The sequence below is a fragment of the Heptranchias perlo genome, chromosome 6, assembly GCF_035084215.1.
Source record: "Heptranchias perlo isolate sHepPer1 chromosome 6, sHepPer1.hap1, whole genome shotgun sequence".
NCBI lineage: Eukaryota > Metazoa > Chordata > Chondrichthyes > Hexanchiformes > Hexanchidae > Heptranchias > Heptranchias perlo.
In genome coordinates this window covers 11,850,276-11,873,449 of record NC_090330.1, presented here as the reverse complement: position 1 = coordinate 11,873,449, position 23,174 = coordinate 11,850,276, and the positions used below count along the sequence as shown (strand labels likewise).

Here is a 23,174-nt window from a genome sequence, read left to right as displayed (position 1 = left end):
CTGTCCTTGCTTAATTCCATTCCCACCTGTTCCAACACATCCAGCACATCTCTACCAATGGCCCCTCCTCACACTCCCAAGTAATCACCTTGCGTCTGTCCCAAGATGTCATTCCTTTCCTTATCCATAGGCTGCACCTTGGTGGCATCATTCATGGGGATAGGGTCGGCTTCCATATGTCTGCTGATGACATCCTCTATCTCTCCACCACCATTCTTTAGTTCATGTCCACCGCTGTGTCGTCTGACTGTTTGTCTGTCATCAGCAAGAATTTTCTTCAACTTAATATGGGCAAGACTAAAGCAAACCTGTTTATCTCCTGCCAGAAGCTCCTCATCTTAGCCCCTGATGCCATCATGCTCAGTCTAAGTGTCCCGTTTGACACTGAGTTGAGCTTCAAACCCCACATCATAGCCATCACCAAGACTGCTTATTTCCATCTCCAAAACATTGCCTGCCTCTGCCCCATCTCACTCGCATTACCGTTGATGCCCTCATCCATGCCTTCATCATCTCCTGGCTTAACTATTCCAGTGCTCTCTTAGTTTATCTTCCAAGTTCCACTTTATGTAAACTACAACTTGTCCACTTGCATACTATCCCACACTTAATCTCTCTGCCCTTTCAGCCTTGTCCTCACCAATCTCTATTGGTTCTCCATTTACCAATATATTAAATTGAAAATCCTTTAACTCATCTACAAGTCCCTGCATGGCTTTGGGCCTGCTTAAGTCTGCAATCTCCTCCAGCCTACGTGACAGGGCGTTCCCCCCAATCATTCAAATCCTTTGCATCCTCTTTCATTATCTGCAGCTTTTAGCCAGAGAGTCTTCAGAAATATTGGCCCCACACATTGGAACAATCTCCCTAAATGCCAATGTCTTGCTACTTGTCTCGCCTCCTTCAAAAGCCCCCTCAATATTACCTCTTTGACCCTGTCTTTGGCCACATCCAGTAAATCTTCACTACCTAGTGTCCAATTTTGTCTTTGTGAAGCATTCTGGCACAATTTGTTATGTTAAAGGCACTTTGATATATCCAAGTTGCTGTTGTCACCAAGAACTGGGTATGTGTCCAAAATGGTAATACAGGTCCAAAACTGGGCTGATCTTTCCAGATCTTGCCCATCCCCTGGATGTCCCGTCCAAAACCAAATTGTGCTGTTGAAAATTGGACAGTGTGGTCCAAAACCAGGCCTCCCTGTCCAAAACTGGACAATGGTGTGCAAAACCAAGGACCAAGCTGTCCAAAATCAGACTGCCCTATCTAAAACTCGACACGTGGCAACCTCTTGTCACAAGCACAATGGGTTAACCTGGGACCTGGGATTCCTGACCAGCAGAATCTTAGTGCAAGTACATTTATTATTTATACATTCTGCTTTATGAGAACATTCCTTGTGTCAAAATGTAATGTATTTTATTCTCGTGCATGAATATTTTTAAGTAATGTATTTTATTCTAAGCGTTTTTTTCCCCCTGTTGTTGCAGGGATGGTTACGGCTGAGGTTTTTCAAAATATGCACAATCCTGACATTAGGAGAAAAATGACCGAGGAATTTGATGAGGTGAAATAAGGTTTTTGAGATTGATTTTAAAACACGGTTTTCATCCTGTGCTGTATATTCAATCTTCTTCCACACATATATTGTGGATTTGAATGCTGTATAAGCAGCAATTTCACAGTAGGCAGGTTACATGCAGAGAGTCAACACATCAGACAAATTGCCGAGACTGTTGTCACAGGCTGACACAGCTAAAAGGTGCAGTGGTAGATCCCCCAATGCCTTGGTCGGAAATGCACCATGTGATGTGGTCCAAAGCTGTATAGACCAGGAAAGTTCTCCGTTTTGATCCCTGGTCTGTGCTGAGTTAGATTATCTCTTCCAGGGCAGAGATCTAGGGTGCTACAACTGGCCTCGATGTCTCTGGGGTAGGGAGAGGAAAGAGAAAAAACAAACAGCCAGGGTTCCTGCTCCTGATTGCTATCCAGTGACCTGTGCTGGAAAGTGCAAGTCTCCGTGTGGATGTCAGCTGTGTGGTGCCCTCTTAAATAGCCTGTTTAGGCTCAGTCTAGCCTCACATATGAAGTATGGCGACCAGGAGAGGAGGGGGGACAACTATTGTGGAAGGAGTTGTAGTGCAGTGGTTCAGCTGCTTTCAGGCACGGCACCTTGTGATAAATGCTCTGGTAACTTTTTAACTTATTTAGCAGTGCAATGTATTTGATCTACCACCCCCCCCCCCACTTCACCCTCAATTAGTCATGGGCTCAAGGCTTTGTGCTGTGCTGTTGTGAACAGGAATGGGCAAATACCCTTAAGTTTAACATATAAAGGGTTGAGAAACATGAATTTTTATCTCTTTAATGATTTTTCGTGTTCTTCAGGGTGGGGGTTAGATCTTTAATGCTGGAGAATGAAACACTTTGTGCATACCCTCAGACACTGCCATATCATCAACACCACAGTCAGGCACAGAGTTTAGCTCCATCAGCTCCCCCCTTTTTAAAAATAAAAAAAAATTATTATTTATTCTCAGGCTGTGGATGTTGCTGGCGAGGCCAGCATTTATTGCCCATCCCCAGTTGCCCTTGAGAAGGTGGTGATGGGCCTTCTTCTTGAACCGCTGCAGTCCGTGTGGTGAAGGTTCTCCCACAGTGCTGTTAGGTAGGGAGTTCCAGGATTTTGACCCAGCGACAATGAACGGGTGACATATGTCCAAGTCGGGATGGTGTGTGACTTGGAGAGATAATTGGAGGCGATGGAGTTCCCATGCAGTTGGCAGCGACTCCCACATCCAGAAGAATGATATATATAAAAATAACTCCCATATCGCCTTTGTAGCTAAGTATACCTGCAAGGAGCTCAGTTTCGTCTTTAGTGTAAAACACTTCCCCTCAATAACTCTTAACACTGTATAAAGCCCAATAACTTCTTTCTCCTCCCTATTTTGAAGTCAAGACTCAGCACACAGTCTCCTTCTCTGACTGATTCTTTCCCAAAGCCTCAAAAACTGGAACTCCTTATCTCAGACTTTTAAACCCAAGTTTGGTGTCACCTATTCATTAATGCCTTCTCTTTTATACTTTTAAGCTTTGGTAATGTCCCATACAGGTGCTGCACATGGTTTCTCAAGAAAAAATATTCAATTATTCAGTTTTTAAAAATTATTTGTGAAGTTTAGGACACTATTGCTTTCTTTGGATCACAGGATTTCTCCTGTATCTATAATTCTCAGGCACAGTGTTTCTCCCTCCAAAGTGCACACTGAGGTCACTTGCAGCACTTCCGCTGCCACTTTGCTGCGATTGGTTTGACGGAACAGAGACGAAGAATTGAATCTGGTGCTTTCCTGGTCCTTTTACTTCAGTACCATTTCTCCACTGGGACTTTGAAGGGGTGGCGGGGGGAAGGGGGGGAGGGGGGGAAAGGGTGGGCGGGGTTGGCGGGGGAGGTTGATTAGGGCTGCGAAGACTACCTGACGGTTTCTATTATAAAATTGTAGTTTCCGGTGAAACCGCTGAGGGAAAGGATGAACCAATGGTGCGTGGCGGTAACTGAACATTCATTTCAATAGTTGTTTGTGACATTTTTTTTAATGTAAAATGGCTGCCGCGTTTGCTTACAGAACAACAGTGACTGCAGTTCAGAGTAACTAATTGTATCTGAAGTATTTCAGGATGTTTTCAGCATCGGATCTGGCACTATATTCTCCCTTTACATTATTCACAGACCCGAAAGGTTACTGTAACATTGAATCAAAGAACCCCAAAGACATCTATTGAAGACTAGACCCAAGAAAAATGGTGTTTGCCTTTCACAGTGCTCTTGAAATTCAATTTTACTGTTGTATCTTTTTACAGGAGACGGGTTTACAGTACAAGAAGTTCATGGTGTACCCCTGGATCCTAACTGTTACATGGCCACTGGATCTGGTATTATATCTGCTTTCTTCACTTTGATTATGACTGCATTTTCCCCTCTCCCCCCACTTTTTATTTATTTATTCAGCTGGAGTATTGTGTCCAATTCTGGGCAACACACTTTAGGAAGGATGTCAAGGCTTTGGAGAGGGTGCAGAGAAGATTTACTAGAATGGTAACAGGAATGAGGGACTTCAGTTATGTAGAGAGACTGGAGAAGCTGGGACTGTTCTCCTTAGAGCAGAGAAGGTTAAGGGGAGATTTAATAGAGGTGTTCAAAATAATGAGGGGTTTTGGTAGAGTAAATAGTGGAAACTGTTTCCAGTGGCAGAAGGGTCAGTAACCAGAGGACGCAGATTTAAGGTAATTGGCAAAAGAACCCGAGAGGAGTTGAGGAGAATATTTTTTACGCAGTGAGTTGTAATGATCTGGAATGCACTGCCTGAAAGGGTGGTGGAAGCAGATTCAATAGTAACTTTCAAAAGGGAATTGGATAAATACTTGAAGGGGAAAGATTTGCAGGGCACTGGGGAAAGAGCTGTGGAGTGGGATTAATTGGAAAGCTCTTTCAAAGAGCCAGCACAGGCACGATGGGGCCAATGACCTCCTTCTGTGCTGTATGATTCTATAATTCAGTCAATCTTTGCTCTTGATGTTCTCCTTTCAGCAATGCACTCTAGAGTTGCAGAGCTTACTTGGATGATAAAGAGTCAGGGCCGCGGATACAGTTGTTTGTGAGTGAGAGTGAGCCATTTTGCCTGAGTAAATGCATTGGGGGTTGAATTTGAGAGCACCCACTTTTGGGCACCCCCTCGGTCCAGCGTTTGTACCCCGTGCACAAATGTTGAGGTCCGAGGAGCCCCAGATATTGGGCGTCAGATCTCACCATAATGAGGACGGCGCTGCAGGAGGAGGTAGGTACTCCAAGTTTGGTAAATCCAAGCACTGGCATTGGCTGGCTCAGGGCAAACCACAATTGCAGCAGGAACCCGAGGCAGGCATTAGGCCCTTTGTATGCAGATGCAAAGAGTGTAACGCCTGCTTCAGGCGTAGGTAAAGGACGCCTCTTGTTTGTCCTTACCCAATATGGTGGGCGACGCACCTCTGGTCGGTAGTGTGCGCATGCTTCCTGCCCGCCATCTTGGGGCCTTAGGAGGCCGCGTATTGCCGGAAAAACGGGCCCTACGTGACCCAATTTAACTCCCGCTAGCTTCAACACCTACCCCTGTTATACCACGAGGGCATTTTTAGATTTTGAAAGAATCCTGGTTGGGGGGAGGGTGCGAGGTTGGCGGAGTTGGGGTGGCAGGGGGGCATAACAGCAACCAAAATTCCCGTTGATTCTGTAGTTTTCCCGTTTTCTTACCCAGATCCAATCTCAGATATCTGCCAATAAAATGAAGGGTGTCCCTGCAGATTTGGGAGCAGTGGAAACACAAGATCGTTCTGTGTCACACTGTTTTCCTTAAAATGTAAACACTTACGTTTTCAAATTCGAGAATTTTCCTAGTCTCCAAAACTTTCCGTTTTATTGACAGAAAACACATGTCTGAGTTCGGTTACAGGTAGGAAAATGAGAAAACTACAGAATCAACAGGGAATTATGTTTGCTGTTATGGACCCCTCCCTCCCTCTCCCACCCCTCAGCCAGGACTCTACTCAGTTCTAAAATCATCCTTGTGGTGTAACAGGAGTAAGTGTTGAAGCAGATGCATTTACTCTTGTAAAATGGCTTCCTCCCACTCACAAAAAACGCTATCCATTTTGTAAATGTAAAAAATCTGTGTTGAGACCGACTGTTCAATCATTGTGTGGCTGCAATAGCGAGGGGTGGGGTGGGGGTTGGGAGGGAGAATCTGTTTCTGGGTGGTTGCTCAGTGAATGATCTACTGGTTCTAATGTTGCCCACTCTGGTTAGACATATTCCTGGAGGTTTCATCACACGACCTCTGACCTCTGACAGCGCTGTGTAGTCAAACAGCCTTTTCCCCCCATTTCCAATGTTACTATAACTAATAAACAAAAGTGTTCAAAGAATATGAAGAAAAACATTGTGATTTTTTTTTCCTGGGTTTGCTTGCAGCAGCGTCCAGGAGATTAATCTTCAATTCCTGGAGACTCTAACAACAACAAGAACAACTTGCATTTATATAGCGCCTTTAACATGGTAAAACATCCCAAGGCGCTTCACAGGAGCGATTATCAAACAGAATTTGACGCTGAGCCACATAAGGAGATATTAGGACAGGTGGCTAAAAGCTTGGTTAAAGAGATTAAGGAGCAAGAGGTAGAGAGGCGGAGAGATTTAGGGAGGGAATTCCAGAGCTTAGGGCCTACGCAGCTGAAGGCACTGCCGCCAATGGTGGAGCTAAGAAAATCGGAGCTGCACAAGAGGCCGGAATTGGAGGAGCGCAGAGATCTCGGAGAGTTACACGGCTGAGGAGCTAACAGAGATAGGGAGGGGCGAGGCCATGGAGGGATTTGAAAACAAAGATGAGAATTTTAAAATCAAGGCATTGCTGGACCGGGAGCCAATGTAGGTCAGTGAGCACAGGGCAATCCTGGAGGGTTGGCAACCCTAACTGCTTCACTAGTTGGTCATTTTTATTTCTTGCTCTTTTTACAGGACAGTGGGGATTACCCCCTTACAATGTCAGGACCCTATTGGAAGAAGTTCAAGTCCAATTTCTGCGAATTCCTCTCGGTGCTGATTCAGCACTGTCAGTACACTGTCGTACATGACGAGTACCTGATGGATACAGTCATCTCCCTGCTCATCGGACTATCAGACTCACAGGTTCGGGCCTTCCGACACACCAGCACGCTTGCAGGTGAGAGTATTTCAATTTGGCGCGAATTCAGGAAATGCCGTGGATATTTGAGCCAAATGCACAACGTAAGAACATAAGAAATAGGAGCAGGAGTTTGCCATATGGCCCCTCGAGCCTGCTCCACCATTCAATTAGATCATGGCTGATCTTCGACCTCAACTCCACTTTCCCGTCTGATCCCCATATTCCTTGATTCCCCTAGAGTCCAAAAATTTATCCATCTCAACCTTGAATGTATTCAATGACTCAGCATCCACTGCCCTCTGGGGTAGAGAATTCCAAAGATTCACAACCCTCTGCGTGAAGAAATTCCACTTCATCTCAGTCTTGAATGGCCGCCCCCTTATCCTGCGACTGTGCTACCTAGTTCAAGATTCTCTAGCCCGGGGAAACAATCTCTCAGCATCTACCCTGTCAAGCCCCCTCATAATCTTATATGTTTTAATGAGATCACCTCTCATTCTTCTAAACTCCAGAGAGCAGAGGCCCATTCTACTCAACCTCTCTTCATAGGATAACCCTCTCATCCCAGGAATTAATGTAGTGAACCTTCGTTGCACCGCCTCCAAGGCAAGTATAAGGAGATCAAAACCGTACACAGTACTCCAGGTGTGGTCTCGCCAAAGCCCTGTACAATTGCAGCAACACTTCCTTACTCTTGTGCTCCAACCCCCTTGCAATAAAGGCCAACATGCCATTTGCCTTCCTTATTGCTAGCTGTACCTGCATGTTAACTTTCTGTGTTTTGTGTACAAGGACACCCAAAACCCTCTGAACACCAATGTTTGATAGTTTCTCACCATTTAAAAAAAATTCTGTTTTTCTATTCTTCCTACCAAAATGAATAACCTCACATTTCCCCACATTATACTCCATCTGCCAGCTTCTTTCCCACTCACTTAGTCTGTCTATATCCCTTTGCAGACTCTATGTATCCTCCTCATAGCTTATTTTCCCATCTAGCTTTGTATCGTCAGCAAACTTGGATACATTACACTCGGTCCCTTCATCTAAGTAATTAATATAGATTGTAAATAGCTGAGGCCCAAGCACTGAACCTTGCACCACCCCACTAGCAGCAGCCTGTCAACCTGAGAATGACCGTTTATCTCTACTCTCTGTTCTCTGACCGTTAGCCAATCCTCTATCCATGCTAATATATTACCCCCAACCCCATGAGCTGTTAACCTTGTGTAACAACCTTTTATGTAGCACCTTATCGAATGCCTCTTGAAAATCCAAATATACTACATCCATTGGTTCCCCTTTAGCTACCCTGCTAGGTACGTCCTCAAAAAACTCTAATAAATTTTTCATAAAACCATGTTGACTCTTCCTACTCATGTTATGATTTTCTAAGTGCCCTGTTACCACTTGCTTCATAAAGGATTCCAGCATTTTCCCGACGACCGATGTCAGGCTAACTGGCCTATAGTTCCCGGTTTTCTCTCTCCCTCCCTTCTTGAATAACATTTGCTACCTTCCAGTTCACTGGGATCATTCCAGAATCTAGAGAATTTTGGAAGATCACAACCAATGCATCCACTATCTCTGCAGCTACCTCTTTTAGGATGTAGGCCATCAGGTCCAGGGGATTTGTCGGCTTTTAGTCGCATTAGTTTCTCCAGTACTTTTTCTGTAGTGATATTAATTGTTTTAAGTTCCTCACTCTCATTTACCCCTTGGTTCCCCACTATTTCTGGTATGCTTTTTGTGTCGTCTACTGTGAAGACAGGTACAAAATATTTGTTTAACGCATCTGCCATTTCCTGATTCCCCATTATAATTTCCCCTGTCTCAGTCTCTAAAGGACCAACTTTTACTTTTGTTACTCTCTTCCTTTTTACATATTTGTAGAAGCTCTTATAGTACGTTTTTATTTTTCTTGCTAGCTTACTTTCACATTCTATTTTCTCCCTTTTTATCAATTTTTTGGTCATCCTTTGTTGGTTTCTACAACTCTCCCAATCCTCATGCTTATTACTCTTCTTGGCAACATTATAGGTCTCTTCTTTTAGTCTAATACTCTCCTTAACTTCTTTAGTTAGCCACGGGTGGATCACTTTTCCCGTGGAATTTTTATTTCTCCATGGAATGTATACTTGTTGAGAATACTGAAATATTTCTTTAAGTGTTTGTCATTGCTTTTCAACTGTCAAACCTTCTAATTTAATTTCCCAATCTACCTTTGACAACTTGGCCCTTCATACCTATATAATTGGCTTTATTTAATTTAAAGACTCTAGTTTCTGACTTAAGTACGTTACTTTCAAACTCAATGTGAAATTCTATCATATTATGATCACTCTTCCCCAGAGGTTCTTTTACTGTGAGATTGCAAATTAACCCTATATCATTACATAATACAAGATCTAAAATAGCCTGTTCCCTGGTTGGTTCCATGATGTATTGCTCTAGGAGACCATCTTGAATACACTCCATGAACTCGTCCTCCAGACTACCTTTGCCAATTTGATTTGCCCAGTCTATATGCAGACTGAAGTCCCCCATGATGACTGCATTTCCTTTGTTACAAGCTTCCATTATTTCATGATTAATATTCTGTCCAACGGCATTGCTACTATTAGGGGGCCTATAAATTACTCCCACCAGGGTTTTCTGCCCCTTGTTATTTCTAATTCCCACCCATACTGATTCTACTTCCTAATCTTCCGAGCCAAGATCCTTTCTCACCACTATCCTTACGTCATCCTTTATTATTAGGGCTACAGCCCCTCCTTTTCCATTCTGCCTGTCTTTTCCAAATGTCATGTACCCTGGAATATTTAATTCCCAACCGTGGTCATTTTACAACCATGTCTCTGAAATGGCTATTAGGTCAAACCCATTTATCTCTAGTTGTCCAACTAATTCATCTATCTTGTTATGAATGCTCCGTGCATTCAGATAAAGAGCCGTTAATTTTGTCTTTTTACCATCTTTTCCTGCTTCGAGTTTACTTGCTGAGGCACTATTTTTGGTAAACTCTGTCCCTTCCTGCCACACTCTGCTTATCTTTACCCAAGTCACTACATTGTTCTATTGTCTTAACTTTTCTCATTAAATTTCTAAATTTCCCCTCACCTGACCCCCCCCCCCACCCTTTTTAGTTTAAAGCCCTATCTACTGCCCTAGTTATTCGATTCGCCAGTATGCTGGTCCCAGCCCGGTTTATGTGGAACCTGTCCCGTCGGAACAGCTCCCTCTTTCTCCAGTACTTGTGCCAGTGTCCCATGAATTGAAACCCCTTCCTCCCACACCACTCTTTGAGCCACACCTTTAACTCTATGATCTGTTTGACCCTATGCCAATTTGCACGTGGCTCAGGTAGTAATCCAGAGAGGTTCCTTTGAAGTTCTGCTGATTAATTTAGACCCTAGCTCCTCGAACTGTCTCAGCAGAACCTCATTCTTAGTTCTACCTATGTCGTTGGTTCCTACGTGGACCATGACAACTGGATCCTCCCTCTCATGCTCCAAGTTCTTTTCCAGTCTCGAGGAGATATCCTTAACCCTGGCACCGGGCAGGCAACACAGCCTTCAGGACTCTCGGTCGCGGCTGTAGAGAACAGTGTCTGTCCCCCTGACTATAATGTCCCCTACCACTACCACATTCCTTTTTACTCTCCCCACTTGAATGGCCTCCTGTACCACGGTGCCATGGTCAGTTTGCCCATCCTCCCTGCCGTCCTTGCTCTCATCTGTACAGGTAGCAAGTACCTCATACCTGTTCGACAAGGTCAAGAGCTGAGGCTCCTCCATCACTAGATCCTGGGTCCCCATACCTGCCTGACTCAAAGTCACACCCTCCAGTCCCTGAACACTGAACAAATCTAAACTACTACCTAATCTAAGGGATGTGACAATGAAGTAAAGGGCCGGGATTTTCTGCTTTTTGTGGAATCCTGGCACATGTTCAGAGCGAGCAACCTCCACCCACACACAAAGATCTGCCCCGACCCCCTGGCTGGATTTTTAAATGGGTGACATGGCCTGGTGGAGAATTTGGCTGAGGGAAGGAGCATGGAGATTGGCTGTGACAGGCCTTGGGGACCTGGTGCGGCAAAGTAAGGCTGACAGCCTCTTGTGCTGCCTTGTAAAGTGGGAAAAAAACTTACATTTTGGTTAGAAAACAACGTTTAAGCCATCTAAATTATAAAGAGCCCCACCACTGCCCACAGCAATGCTAGATGTGAGGGGCAAGCAGCATTACTATGGTGAAAATAATGTAAAACCATTTTCATAGCATTGCAATAAGCCTGCTCATTTTTTTTTATATATATATATATGTATATTCATTCTTGGGATGTGGGTGTCACTGGCAAGGCCGACATTTATTGCCCATCCCTAGTTGCCCTTGAGAAGGTGGTGGTGAGCCTTCTTTTTGAACTGCTGCAGTCTGTGTGGGGAAGGTGCTCCCACTATGCTGTACATATAGGGGCAGACATAGTGTATGGACATTCTGAATTTCTTCTAGTGGGAAGTCCTGAAAGTTGTAGAGATAGCCAAGGGAGCCAGTGGAGTGGAGCCCAGGAATTCTGGCTCCAAAACTTTAGATTCTTTAATTTCAGGCAGAATAGCATTCATGACCTCATCTCGTGAGACAGTGGCAGATACAATAGGGCTTCTGATCCGGGAGCTTTCCTTTCCCTCCTCCTACTTTCTCCCCATCTCTCCTGAAAATGACTTGTCCTGGATCTCTGCGTCTCTCCAATTCCGGCCTCTTGCGTATCCCCGATTTCCTTCGCTTCACCATTAATGGCCGTATCTTCAGCTGCGTAGGCCCTAAGCTCTGGAATTCCCTTCCTAAACTGCTCCGCCTCTCGACCTCTCCTCCTTTAAGACGCTCCTTATAACCTACCTATTTGACCAAGCTTTTGGTCACCTGACATAATATCTCTTTATGTGTCTGGGTGTCAAATCTTGTCTGATAATGCTCCTGTGTAACACCTTGGGACCTTTTACTACGTTAAAGGCGCTATATAAATGCAAGTAGTAGTAGTAGTAGTAGTAGTTGTTGTTGTTGTTGAGTGCAATTCCACAGATACCAGCAACTCCCCAATACCTAAGGTGTTTCGTGCATTGAATGATGGGACTGTTTTAGCACATGCGTGACGGAGCTATTCTGCGCTTACCTTTTTGTAAACACCAATACTTGAAGAGCAGGATGACTCTGGAAAGTTTTCAAATATGAAAGTTGCTACCCGTGAAATTGGAATGCCCATTTCAAAACTGGAGAGCTGGTCAACTAATCAGTATCTCTCCAAGTGGCCAAGACAGTTTGTGATCATAGAATCATACAGCACAGAAGGAGGCTATTTGGCCCATCATGCCTGGGCCAGCTCTTTGAAAGAGCTATCCAATTAGTCCCATTCCTCCACTCTTTCCCTATAGCGCTGCAAATATTTCCTTTTCAAGTATATATCCAATTCTGTTTTGAAATTTACTATTGAATCTACTTCTACCATCCTTTCAGGCAGTGCATTCCAGATCATAACAACTCGCTGCATAAAACAATTCTCCTCATCTACCTTCTGGTTCTTTTGCCAATTACCTTAAATCTGTGTCCTCTGGTTACGGACCCTTTTGCCATTGGAAACAGTTTCTCCTTATTTACTCTCTCAAAACCCTTCATGATTTTGAACACCTCTGTCAAATCTCCTCTCAACCTTCTCTGCTCTAAGGAGAACAACCCCAGCTTCTCCAGTCTCTCCACATAATTGAAGTTCCTCATCCCTGGTACCATTCTAGTAAATCTCCTCTGCACCCTCTCCAAGGCCTTGACATCCTTCCTAAAGCGCAGTGCCCAGAATTGGACGCAATACTCCAGCTGAGCTTGTGATGTTAGATAATCACTCTTGGGAGGCATCACAACAAACTCCTATACTCCGGAGCACTTCATTTATTGATGGCAGCAGAATCTCTTGGTTATGTTCATGACATTGACGTAAGGTTGTGACTGCCTTTGCGAAAGATAAAGTAAGTTTACCAGTATGTTCATATTTTTCTTTTCTTCAAGCGATGAAACTATTGACAGCCTTAATCAATGTGTCTCTGAGTCTGAGAGTGCAGTTACACAACACTCAGCGACAGTGTGATGTTGAGATGATTGACCAAAGACCCAACAGGAGACTGGAAACATTCCTGCAGAAGAGAAAAGAGGTAGGCTGACTGCTTTTAATTGCTTATTTCCCCTTCTCCATCCAAGTGAGCCGTGTCTGAATCCTGGAGCTGCTCAATACTTGAGCTTCCTTGCCTCTGTTTGGTTGACTTTATTTTCACTCTTTTTTTAAAAATTAATTCACTGAGTTGATGTTGGGTGTGACGCCTTCTGTGGCTGAATGGCCTCTTGGGCCAAAGTGCTGGTGGGCAGCCAGGGCCCAAGGAACTGTTTGTCAGCAAAGCTCAGCATCTTTAAGGGAGGAGAAGAGGAAATGGATGAAAGCTGAAAATAGGGTGTAAAAAGTCAATCAAACAGAAGAGGCAAAAGGGACGTTTCAATACAAAGCAGTTCCTGGATTCAGTCTCGCACTTTCCTTAGTTACCAGGCTGTTGGAAAATAATGTACTTGATGAATTAGTACGAATGTGTCACAGTTTGTTTTTTATTTTTAATGGTGTAATAAGCAATAAATGGTTTGATGTCATTTCTTTCAGCTCATGGAAAAGCAAGATAATATTGAAAATCTGATGAATGCCATTTTCAAAGGAATCTTCATTCACAGATATCGGTAAGGTCTACCTGGTTAAAAAAACAAAAAAATCTCCACTCCTCAGAAGAAAGGTTTTTTTGTAGCTCTAGAAACCTTAGACTTGATTTTCCGTTTCTGGTGTAGCTTTTAACAGAAAGTCTATTGGCAGGTTTTGGACCGACTCAAATGCAAGTATGCTATTTGCACCCAGTATTCTGGAGTCAGATCATTGGCACAGCTTCAGGTGCAGATTTGAATGGGTGTGGGGAGTAGTGTGCAAGTGAAATTTAAAAGGGCCAAGGACAATTAAAGGAAGTGTCACAATAGGGGGACAAAAATTCTAAAAGCCTTTGGGAGAGCCTCAAAAGGAAACTCAACTCGTTATCACCCTTTGTCGGGGACTAAAAAGAGACGTGATTAAAACGAAGGAAAAGGAAACCCAAGATGCAGGCAAGTGACGGAGCAGTCCAGTATGCTCCAACTGTTTGATGCCTGTTATAATGGAGATGCTGCTGCAGGAGGCAGCTACGAGGATGATGGGTCTCTCTGCCACTCCACAGCACCATCCCCATTACGAACATACCAAATTGACAGGCAGGAAAAGACCAGCTGGTCCATCAAGCCTATCCACACTTAAGATGCATCATGACTAGACACTTCCCACCCCCACCTTCCACCTTTCCCCCGCAGCCACGTAATCTCCTGAGAGAGGTAAAAAAAAACCAGAGGAAAAACCCAGGGCCAGTAAGAGAAAATATACTCTGGAAAATCCATCTCCGACCCCACCCCCCCACTTCAGGCGATTGAAACCAGTCCAGCTATTAGCGATATCCCAGGCTTAGAGTGAAGCAGGACTAAAACAGTGTGGGAAAAATAACAAAATGTTTTTTTGATTGATAAAGAATGATTTTTTTTCTAACATCATTTGGTGTAGACAATGGGCGAACACATTGAACAACAAAAAAAGTCCTCCCTCTAGATTTCCCTTCCCCCTTTACGTCCTTCCATTTGGGAGGCTGGAGCACCTTTCCATCACTGTCGGTGAGAGTCCCTGGAGGAGGCTCCCTGAGAACTCTCCGCGATCTCTGGGGAAATATGTTGGGCTGGAGCACAGCTGGCAGATTGTTTTTAAAGAATGTTACAGCAACTGATGGGGTTTAATTCTCAGAGTTGCCTTTGCGCTTGGAAAGTTTTCCATCACATGGAGGAATGACATTTTTGTAGCATTATAACCAAGGAACATATCGAGCATGGAATAAATTATTCCAATCACAATTTTTTTCAAGCTGCGGAAGCAGAACATACGCCAGGAGCAAACTAAATCTGTGCACATGTATCGACGTTAAGTTTAAGTCTATTTTTTTTCCCCAAATATTTTCCTCATCCCCCTCTGGGAGCACTGGCTCTTACTGGGGTAAAGCTCCACCAGCAGCTCTCTGGCACCTTGTCCAATGGTCATTCTTCACCGAGGAACCTGGACGGTGGGGTATTGTCAAACTATCTGACTGCATGAGGTATCACAACTGAGCCCAATTCTTGTCCTTGCCTAACATCCATACATACGCAAGGGGTCACTGGAAGCGATCATCAGGAATGGACCCCTGGCTCTGTTTTTCTCCCCCTCCTCACTAACCTGATGTCGCTAAGTAGCCCCCGAATTAGGTGAGTTCATTGAACTCAGTGCCTTTTTTTCTGGACCCAGAGAACGATGCATTATCACTTGTAAATAGTGGTCAAAACTAGGTGAATGCCCGATGATTTGAAGCCATGGACTGACTCCCATGAGTTTGTAACAATAAGGGTTGACTGTATATCTACCTAGCCATCTATCTTTCTATCTATCCATCTATCTAGCTATAATATATAATATACATATATATTAAATTTTGGGCCGAAGTGTGTTAAGAGATGCACAACCCTGGTGTAGTCATTCATCGGAAATATAATTCCCATTTTCCTCCAGTGATGCATTACCTGAGATCAGAGCTATTTGTATTGAAGAAATAGGAGTGTGGATGAAAACCTGCAGCGATCGCTTCCTGACTGACAGCTACTTGAAATATATAGGATGGACTTTGCATGACAAAGTGAGTCAATCTGTAATATTCAGCATTCCTTCTTCCTCTTAGTTGGAAGCTGATTAATTTCCCCTTCCGAGATGCCTCCTTACCAGCACTTTTTGAATGATATTAAATATTCTGACTAATCAGAGTGTTATGTCAATGCCGTGCTATAATGAGATAGATCCACCCAAAGTTGAAGGATAGAGTGTCTGTCTGCCATTTGGTGAGTTCCAGTTCGCCCTGCGTGGTTCATGCGCGGAGCAAAGGCTAAGGCCCTGAAATCACACTGTAGCGTATTAGTGTTTGAACAATTGTATGAAATTCATCTGTCTCTGCTATTTTAGAGGAGGTGTGAACCAGTTTTAAATAAGTGGGTGAACACCTTTGGAAAGTTTTAAGAGTTTGTCGACAAGCATTCTATGGAGTAATTTCTCTCCACCAGAGAGCGTGCCTTTATCAGGTTTTTCTTGCGTGGCTCCCTTCTCCCCTGTTGCAGGTGTCATCGCTCTCGATGGTGGGAGCTCCATGACCTGGGGGGAAGGATCACAAAGGGAGAAGGAAAGAAACAGGATTAAAAGAGAATGTATGCCTGGCTAAACATTTGTGTTTGCAATTAATTGATGGGCAGTTACTGATTACATTTAAGAGGCTCTTTATAGCGATGAGTAATGCCAACGGATAGTCCAGAAGATAGAAGAGACACATCTTCCGAAAGCTTGATCAGTGTGTTGAAACGCTATAATGAGAGGGGATTCACCTATAATAAAACACTCCAGGGCAGCAACACATCACAGATTGTGTACCATCCTATATATAAAAAGATACAACTATCAAGATATTTGTTCTAATGTATAACTATCTATAAAAAGTATATAATAGTTATCAATCTTGTACATAGATGTGGAGGGGAGAAACAGAAAGGGTAATCCTTTGAAAAAGACATTTTGTGAATGTGCAAATAAGAACGTCACGTAGCGAACAAAAGTGAGGGTTTGGCAGCGTCCTCCTCTGATCTCTACTACAGGACTAACAATCTACTTGAAGCACTGACGGAGCACTAACACTCAGTGCTATGGAGCAGGGATGGGCATTGGTGGAGGGCTGGGATTGAGCTGGGAGATGACAAGTGGCGAGTGAAGTCTTACCCTCAAGACACCCTCAAGCATGATGGGCTAGGAGAGGTAGCTGAATGGTCAGGAGTTAGGTGGGGATGGGATCCAGGGAACAGGAGCTGGGTCTCATGGTCATGAAGAGATGACCTTTGAGACATTGGGGTGTAGGGGGGGGGGCAGGAATTGGGAGGGATACTATAGAATGACAGGGCACAGTGAGTAGGAGGCAGGCAAGTGGTTGGAAACAGGATGAGAAAAGAGGGGAAGGTGGTGGTAGAGGTAGTTGTACGATGGATTCAATTGAAGAGACAAAGAAACCAATGAGTTTTTCACACTTGATGTTGGAAGTGAGGGTAGAAACGATGGGGGAAAGGGGTTTGGAGAGTTGGCTCTTCGTGCAGAAAGGAGCTGTGGGTCAATTCAGGAATAATACGAGATTGTAATGGAGGAGAGTGAGGTATGGTAGAGCTTAAATTGGTCAAGCCGGATGTGGAGATGAATGACTAGGCCAGTTGTGCGGCAGGTGGCCCTGTGGAGTTTGTGGCCCTTGGACTTTAAGGATGAAGATGGATGCCTTACTGGGAGAGCAGCAGGAATGAGAGAATGATTTAATGCGAATAAAAGTGTCAGAAGCAGAGGCAAGAGAGCTGGTGAGTGGGTGAACAGTGACAGAGATGTCATGGAATGTAGGGGGCAAGAGAAAAAGGAGTTGGGAATTTGAGAGTGAATTTGTGAGGGAGTTAGGTGAGAGGTTTTTTTTTCCATGGGTGGGGGGAGAGGGTAGTGGGGTTGGAGGAAGGCAGAAGGGTGTGAGTGGTAAAGGAGAGGAGGAAGTCATCAGTAATAGCCTCATTGGTGATAGAGATCTTGCAGGTGGAGAACCCTAATGAGGTGGCGCGTTTTTGGCTGTGGAAATAAGTGGAAGAGTTTATGTGGAGTGTGAGATTGAATGAGGACTGGAGGGGAGAGGAGAAGCAGCAAGGGGAGTTTAGGCATACGTTGAAATCATCAAAGGTGAGGAGAAGGAAACATCGTTAATGTTCAGTTTATCTAAATTATCTTGAACAGAAAATGTACTTTTGACTTATTTTTTCTTCTAACATCAGAGTTCATTTTTTTTTTCGAAGCAAAGTGATGTGAGATTGAAATGCCTGATTGGATTACTGGGCCTGTACTCTGACAAAGAGCGTTGTTCAAAGATGGAACTTTTCACCTGTCGTTTCAAGGTGAGTCAAATTTTTACTCTTCCAGTGGCATCCGAGGATGCGGCCAGACTCTGTGTGTCCGGCACGGTTTGGTATGGGGAAGCAGTAACAGAACGGTGGCCATTTCTGAGGCCTAGGGTGAGGGCGGGTGTCCGATAGAGGTCTGGCATATGTGGGGCTGGGTGTTAGGAGATGAGTTGGTTTGCAAAAGAAATTAAACTAAATGAAAAGAAAGATAAGGCCAGGAGTGCAACACAGATGGGCCCAGGAGTGTAGTACAGGTGGGCCCAGGAGTGTAGTACAGGTGGGCCCAGGAGTGTCGTACAGGTGGGCCTAGGAGTGTAGTACAGGTGGGCCGAGAAGTGGAGTACAGGTGGGCCCAGGAGTACAACACAGATGAGCACAGGAGTGGAGTACAGATGAGGAGTGGAGTGCAGGTGGGCCCAGGAGTGGAGTACAGGAGGGCCCAGGAGTGGAGTGCAGGTGGGCCCAGGAGTGGAGTGCAGGTGGGCCCAGGAGTGGAGTGCAGGTGGGCCCAGGAGTGGAGTACAGGAGGGCCCAGGAGTGGAGTGCAGGTGGGCCCAGGAGTGGAGTGCAGGTGGGCCCAGGAGTGGAGTACAGGTGGGCCCAGGAGTGGAGTACAGGTGGGCCCAGGAGTGGAGTACAGGAGGGCCCAGGAGTGGAGTACAGGTGGGCCCAGGAGTGGAGTACAGGTGGGCCCAGGAGTGGAGTACAGGTGGGCCCAGGAGTGGAGTACAGGTGGGCCCAGGAGTGGAGTACAGGTGGGCCCAGGTGGAATACATATGTGTGGAGTGTCAAAATGGCAGTATCTCAGAGATCTTTTTGTTGTTCCTGCAATTCACGCTGGTGTGGTAGGGGGCGCACTTCTGAACTTGAGGCACATTGTTGCATTACGTTGAAAAACAATAAAAGATAGGCTGTGCTGGATTTTGAACTCAGAATATTACCAGACAATGAGATCCTGTGCTTGGCCAGGTTGTGAGGTAAGTCACAGGGTGGGGGAGGGGAGGGGAGGAGGGAGGTGGAGGGTGGAAAGACTAATGGAGGAGACATAGTTACACCAATATCACTCCTTTTAGGCAATGAATAAGGGGCAACTTATATGACACCCATTGAAGAAGATTACCAGAGTATAGAAGCCAATTATTTGTAATGCGCTCTTACAGTCATGGGCTGCCTCATCTATAAAAATGACTCCATCCCCACAGTTTTGGGACAGGGTCTGAGTTGCCCGACATTGGCAGACTTATGGCCTGCTTCACCTCACTTCCGCTGGTGGAGCAGGCCCATCGCAATGTCAGAGCCTTTGAAGCTGAAAAGACTGTCTTAGCCGCTTTTTCAATCAAACTGCTTCTTCAATCCTGTATGCCAGGGTTGCTCAAATGTCAGACTGACGATACACATTAGTGCACGGAAAAGATTAATGGTTAGTCTCTAATTATGAGCCGTACATGATCATATAGTGTAATATATTAAAGAAATAATCAATATTAATATATTAGATTGTACAGTATTATTAAGTTATCATTTGAGGATTAAATCATTATTAATATAATCACTTGACTTTGGAGGCCAAGGTCATTGACATTTTTAGTAAGTGGACCTTCAGTGTAACTAATTGAGTAACTCTGGGCTCTATTGTGTCCCATTGCTTTGCAACAGGATAGGATCATATCAATGACACTGGACAAAGAAAGTGAAGTAGCTGTACAAGCAATAAAAGTGTTAACTCTCATGTTGCAGTAAGTAAATACTTTTTTTTATTATTATTGTTTTATTATAAGCCAATTGTTCCATTTGTGTTGACACATTTAGTTCCAGAATTGTGGATTTCTGATTGACGAATAGAATGCCAATGAATCAAACTATCCCGGGATTAGTACGATTGTGTTTCGATGATGCATACCACCTCGCAACTGGTCCTATTCTATAATATTTTGATGGACCAGCCTTTGACTATTTACCCCATGACAATAGTCCAAGCCTTTACCATCCACCCATATTGTTCCAAGTCCCATTGGATCAAAATAGTTTCTAGTCCCTACTGTTTTATAGAATTCCAATGGACCAAATACCTGACCATTCACTTCAATCCAGTAATTTTAATGGACTAAATCACTTCCTATTCCCTCCCATTGCATAGAATTCCAGTGGACTAAATTAATTCCCATTAACTTCTACCATATTGAATTCCAATAGATCATTCACTACTATGGTATAGAATTCCAGTGGACAAATACACTCCCCATTCACTTCTAGTGTATAGAATTCCAACTGACCAAACCACCTCTCTCATTCCTAGTGTATTAATGTGTTGGACCAAGCACAATGTGTCAATTTTGGATTCATATCTCAGATACTTTCCTTGTGCTTAGTGCCAAAGACCATTCCCATAAGAAACAAATGCTGGAAATACTCAACAGGATGAATGAGAGGTGGTTTGGTCAGTTGGAATTCTATACACTAGAAGTGAATGATCTCCCAATGATCTCCCCTTTTCTCCAGCCATCGATAGATGGTGGGGGCTCGGTTCTATGTGTGCCAGCAGTTTACAAAATGAACATTGGCAACTTATCTGACAGAGGGGAGGGCATCAGGGAAGGGCCTAAATCTCCCCTTCCCTAATATCCATAAATTTTGCAGTAGGGATCACGGGATTATGATCAGGAGATGGAACTCTGGCCGATATTCCCTTATCCAGCCTAGTCAGCTTTTGTGACTGACGATACCTGTTGTTTGGATCTGCTTATTTCAGTTCCAAAATATTATATTACACGTAACATTTTAATTCCTCTGCACATTACGATCACTTTAAAAATGTTACTGCAATGCTAAAAATGTGCAAATGACAACACGGAATAAAATGATTGGACTCTTTTTTTGTTCCTTAATGCCCTGTAGGAATTGTGAGGAGGTATTAACTTCAGCGGACTGTGAACACTTGTATCACTTTGTTTATTCAGCGCATAGACCCATGGCTTTGGCAGCTGGAGAATTCCTACATAGAAAGTAAGTGAATTAAAGGGAATTAGCAGTGTAATGGCCTGAGCATCATATTTCGGTTTCATTGTCCTGAGGTAAATCCCGGGAGGGGAGGGCTGCAGCAGCAACAGGGGGAGGAGCCGATCGTGACTACTGTGGTATCGGGGATGAATTTACATATATGAGAGCATACCGCCTGTTTTAGGCGGCCACCAGAGACACTTGAAAAATGGCCCAACCCAATATTGGGTTGGATCTTTCAGGAGTCCGTGTGGCGCAGAACGTTGGTCTCCAAAATTGGCCCTCATTGCACCCATTTTACACCCTTAAAGTGGGCGCAATGAGGTCCAATATCTACCCCAAAAAATGGTGGCTGTCCATTATAGCATTAATAATAATATTATATAATTTACAGCATTATTGACCTAAAACGATAGAGGTGACAGTCTCATAGTGGTGCCACTCCTGACGTAGAAAATTACCTCAGGCAATAGTTTTTAAACTGCGGGCTGTTACTTTAAGCAACGTTATTTTAAGATAGTAATCTCAGCTAGACTGGACATTGGGGTGCTACTGACCTCAACATCCCTGGGCTAAGAGTTGAGAAGTCAGCCAGGGTTGCCGTTCCTGATTGGTTTCCAGTGACCTCCGCCGGAAAGTGTAGATGTCAGGTGATGCTCAGCTGTGATGATATTTATATAGAATAGAACAGTCATAGCCTTATAATAAAGGTCATAAGGTGATGCCAGTGACTTGGGTGGGGGGGGGGAGGGTGGGATGGGTAGGAGAGAAAGGGGGAGAACATTGGATGCCAAAGTTGCTGGAAGTATCTGATATTTTCCACCTATATGTAATTCTCAGTAGATAATAACATGTCTGGAGTTTAAAAAGATTTTATAATAGTGTTTGTATTACTTGTCCTTTGAAATCCAATGTATAGGTCAAAAGAGTTAAAGAGAAAGGTTGTTCTACTGACCTATAAGGGGAAGCATGAAACCATTTTTTTTCTTGATGCTCCTCTCACGTGACATCATGAAAAGAGTTCTGGATAACACATGTGGGCTGGGATTTTCACTTCCAGACTCCCAGCCCGTGATTTTGGGCCTGTTGAAATGAATGGGTTGAAAATCGCAGGCTGGGTATCGCAGTGGAGATAAATCCCATTGTCATTGGAGAAGTGTGGTAAGAAAGGAGCAGTCTACGCGAAATGTCCGCTGCCAAGGCTGCTGCTTATCAGCAACCCGATGGCTTAAAACACGAAAACATGGGAGAACTAAGAGTTAACAGTAAAGTACCAGAATAGGTCTGTTCCTTTATAACATTTTGCCATTATGTGACTATTCAGTAGAATACCCTTCCCCTTTAAAAATAAAATGGGGGCAATTCAATAGAGGGAAACTTTGTGTATGATTTATTACCTTCCTGAGTAGAGTGTAGATTGTTTCTGTGACGTGTTTTCTGTTCAGTCGAGACTGGCCACTTCGCCAGTGTCTAGAAAATTCAGAAGGTAGTAGCTCCATCTGCAGGAAGGCACTGAAGTGTATCAGTGAAGCACAGTTACACTGCGGCAACGCTTTTCCATGCAGTTCCATGATAGAAATGGGGTACAAAAGAGATCCCGAGGCATTTGCGAGGTCATCAGATTTCTTTAGGTCCAGGGCCAAGCATTCACACTCTACAAGCTACAGTGCCTCGAGAATTCTGCGTTCGATAGCCGGTGATGTTCCTCAGAGTTCGTCCTGCACCTTCGCCGTAACTTCTCCGCAAGTGCGGCAAAAACCCGCACGTGGATCTTCTGTCGTGCTTCCGGCGATGTTAGTGTGATGGAGCGGGACCAGCTCCGAGGAATTTCCTGGCCTATATCTTTTCTGTATTTGTTAGAAAGAAAGAACTTGCAATTATATAGCCCTTTTCATGACCTCAGAACATCCCAAAGCGTTTTACAGCCAATGAACCACTTTTGAAATGTAGTTTCTGTTGAAATGTGGCAGCCAATTTGCGCACAGCAAGATCCCATAAATAGCAATGAGATAAATGACCAGATAATCTGTTGTTTTAGTGATTTTGGTTGAGGGATAAATGTTGGCCAGGACAACAGGAGAACTCCCCTGCTCCTCTTCGAAAAGTTCTACAGAATCTTTTACGTTCACCTAAGAAGGCAGATGGGGCCTCGGTTTAATGTCTCATCCAAAAGACGCCACCTCCAACAGTTCTGCACTCCCTAAGTACTGCACTGGAGTGTCAGCCTAGATTATGTGTTCAAGTCTCTAGGGTGGGACTTGAACCCACAGGCTTGTTGACTTACTAGAACATTATTTCTATTGTATACTAATAAAAATGTTTTCT

General features: G+C 44.2%; 1 protein-coding gene across 2 annotated transcripts in view; it reads left to right on the top strand.

The window, feature by feature from the left end:
- Positions 1 to 23,174, top strand: part of LOC137322741 (cohesin subunit SA-2-like) — a 110,465-nt gene that overhangs the window by 45,934 nt on the left and 41,357 nt on the right. For both annotated transcript variants that reach the window (XM_067985754.1, XM_067985753.1), the window contains exons 6-14: positions 1,491 to 1,567; positions 3,865 to 3,936; positions 6,551 to 6,755; positions 12,774 to 12,916; positions 13,411 to 13,484; positions 15,409 to 15,532; positions 17,748 to 17,846; positions 19,509 to 19,588; positions 20,748 to 20,855. In XM_067985754.1, coding sequence (XP_067841855.1) covers positions 1,491 to 1,567; positions 3,865 to 3,936; positions 6,551 to 6,755; positions 12,774 to 12,916; positions 13,411 to 13,484; positions 15,409 to 15,532; positions 17,748 to 17,846; positions 19,509 to 19,588; positions 20,748 to 20,855 — 982 coding nt within the window. The remainder of the gene's footprint in view (positions 1 to 1,490; positions 1,568 to 3,864; positions 3,937 to 6,550; positions 6,756 to 12,773; positions 12,917 to 13,410; positions 13,485 to 15,408; positions 15,533 to 17,747; positions 17,847 to 19,508; positions 19,589 to 20,747; positions 20,856 to 23,174) is intronic.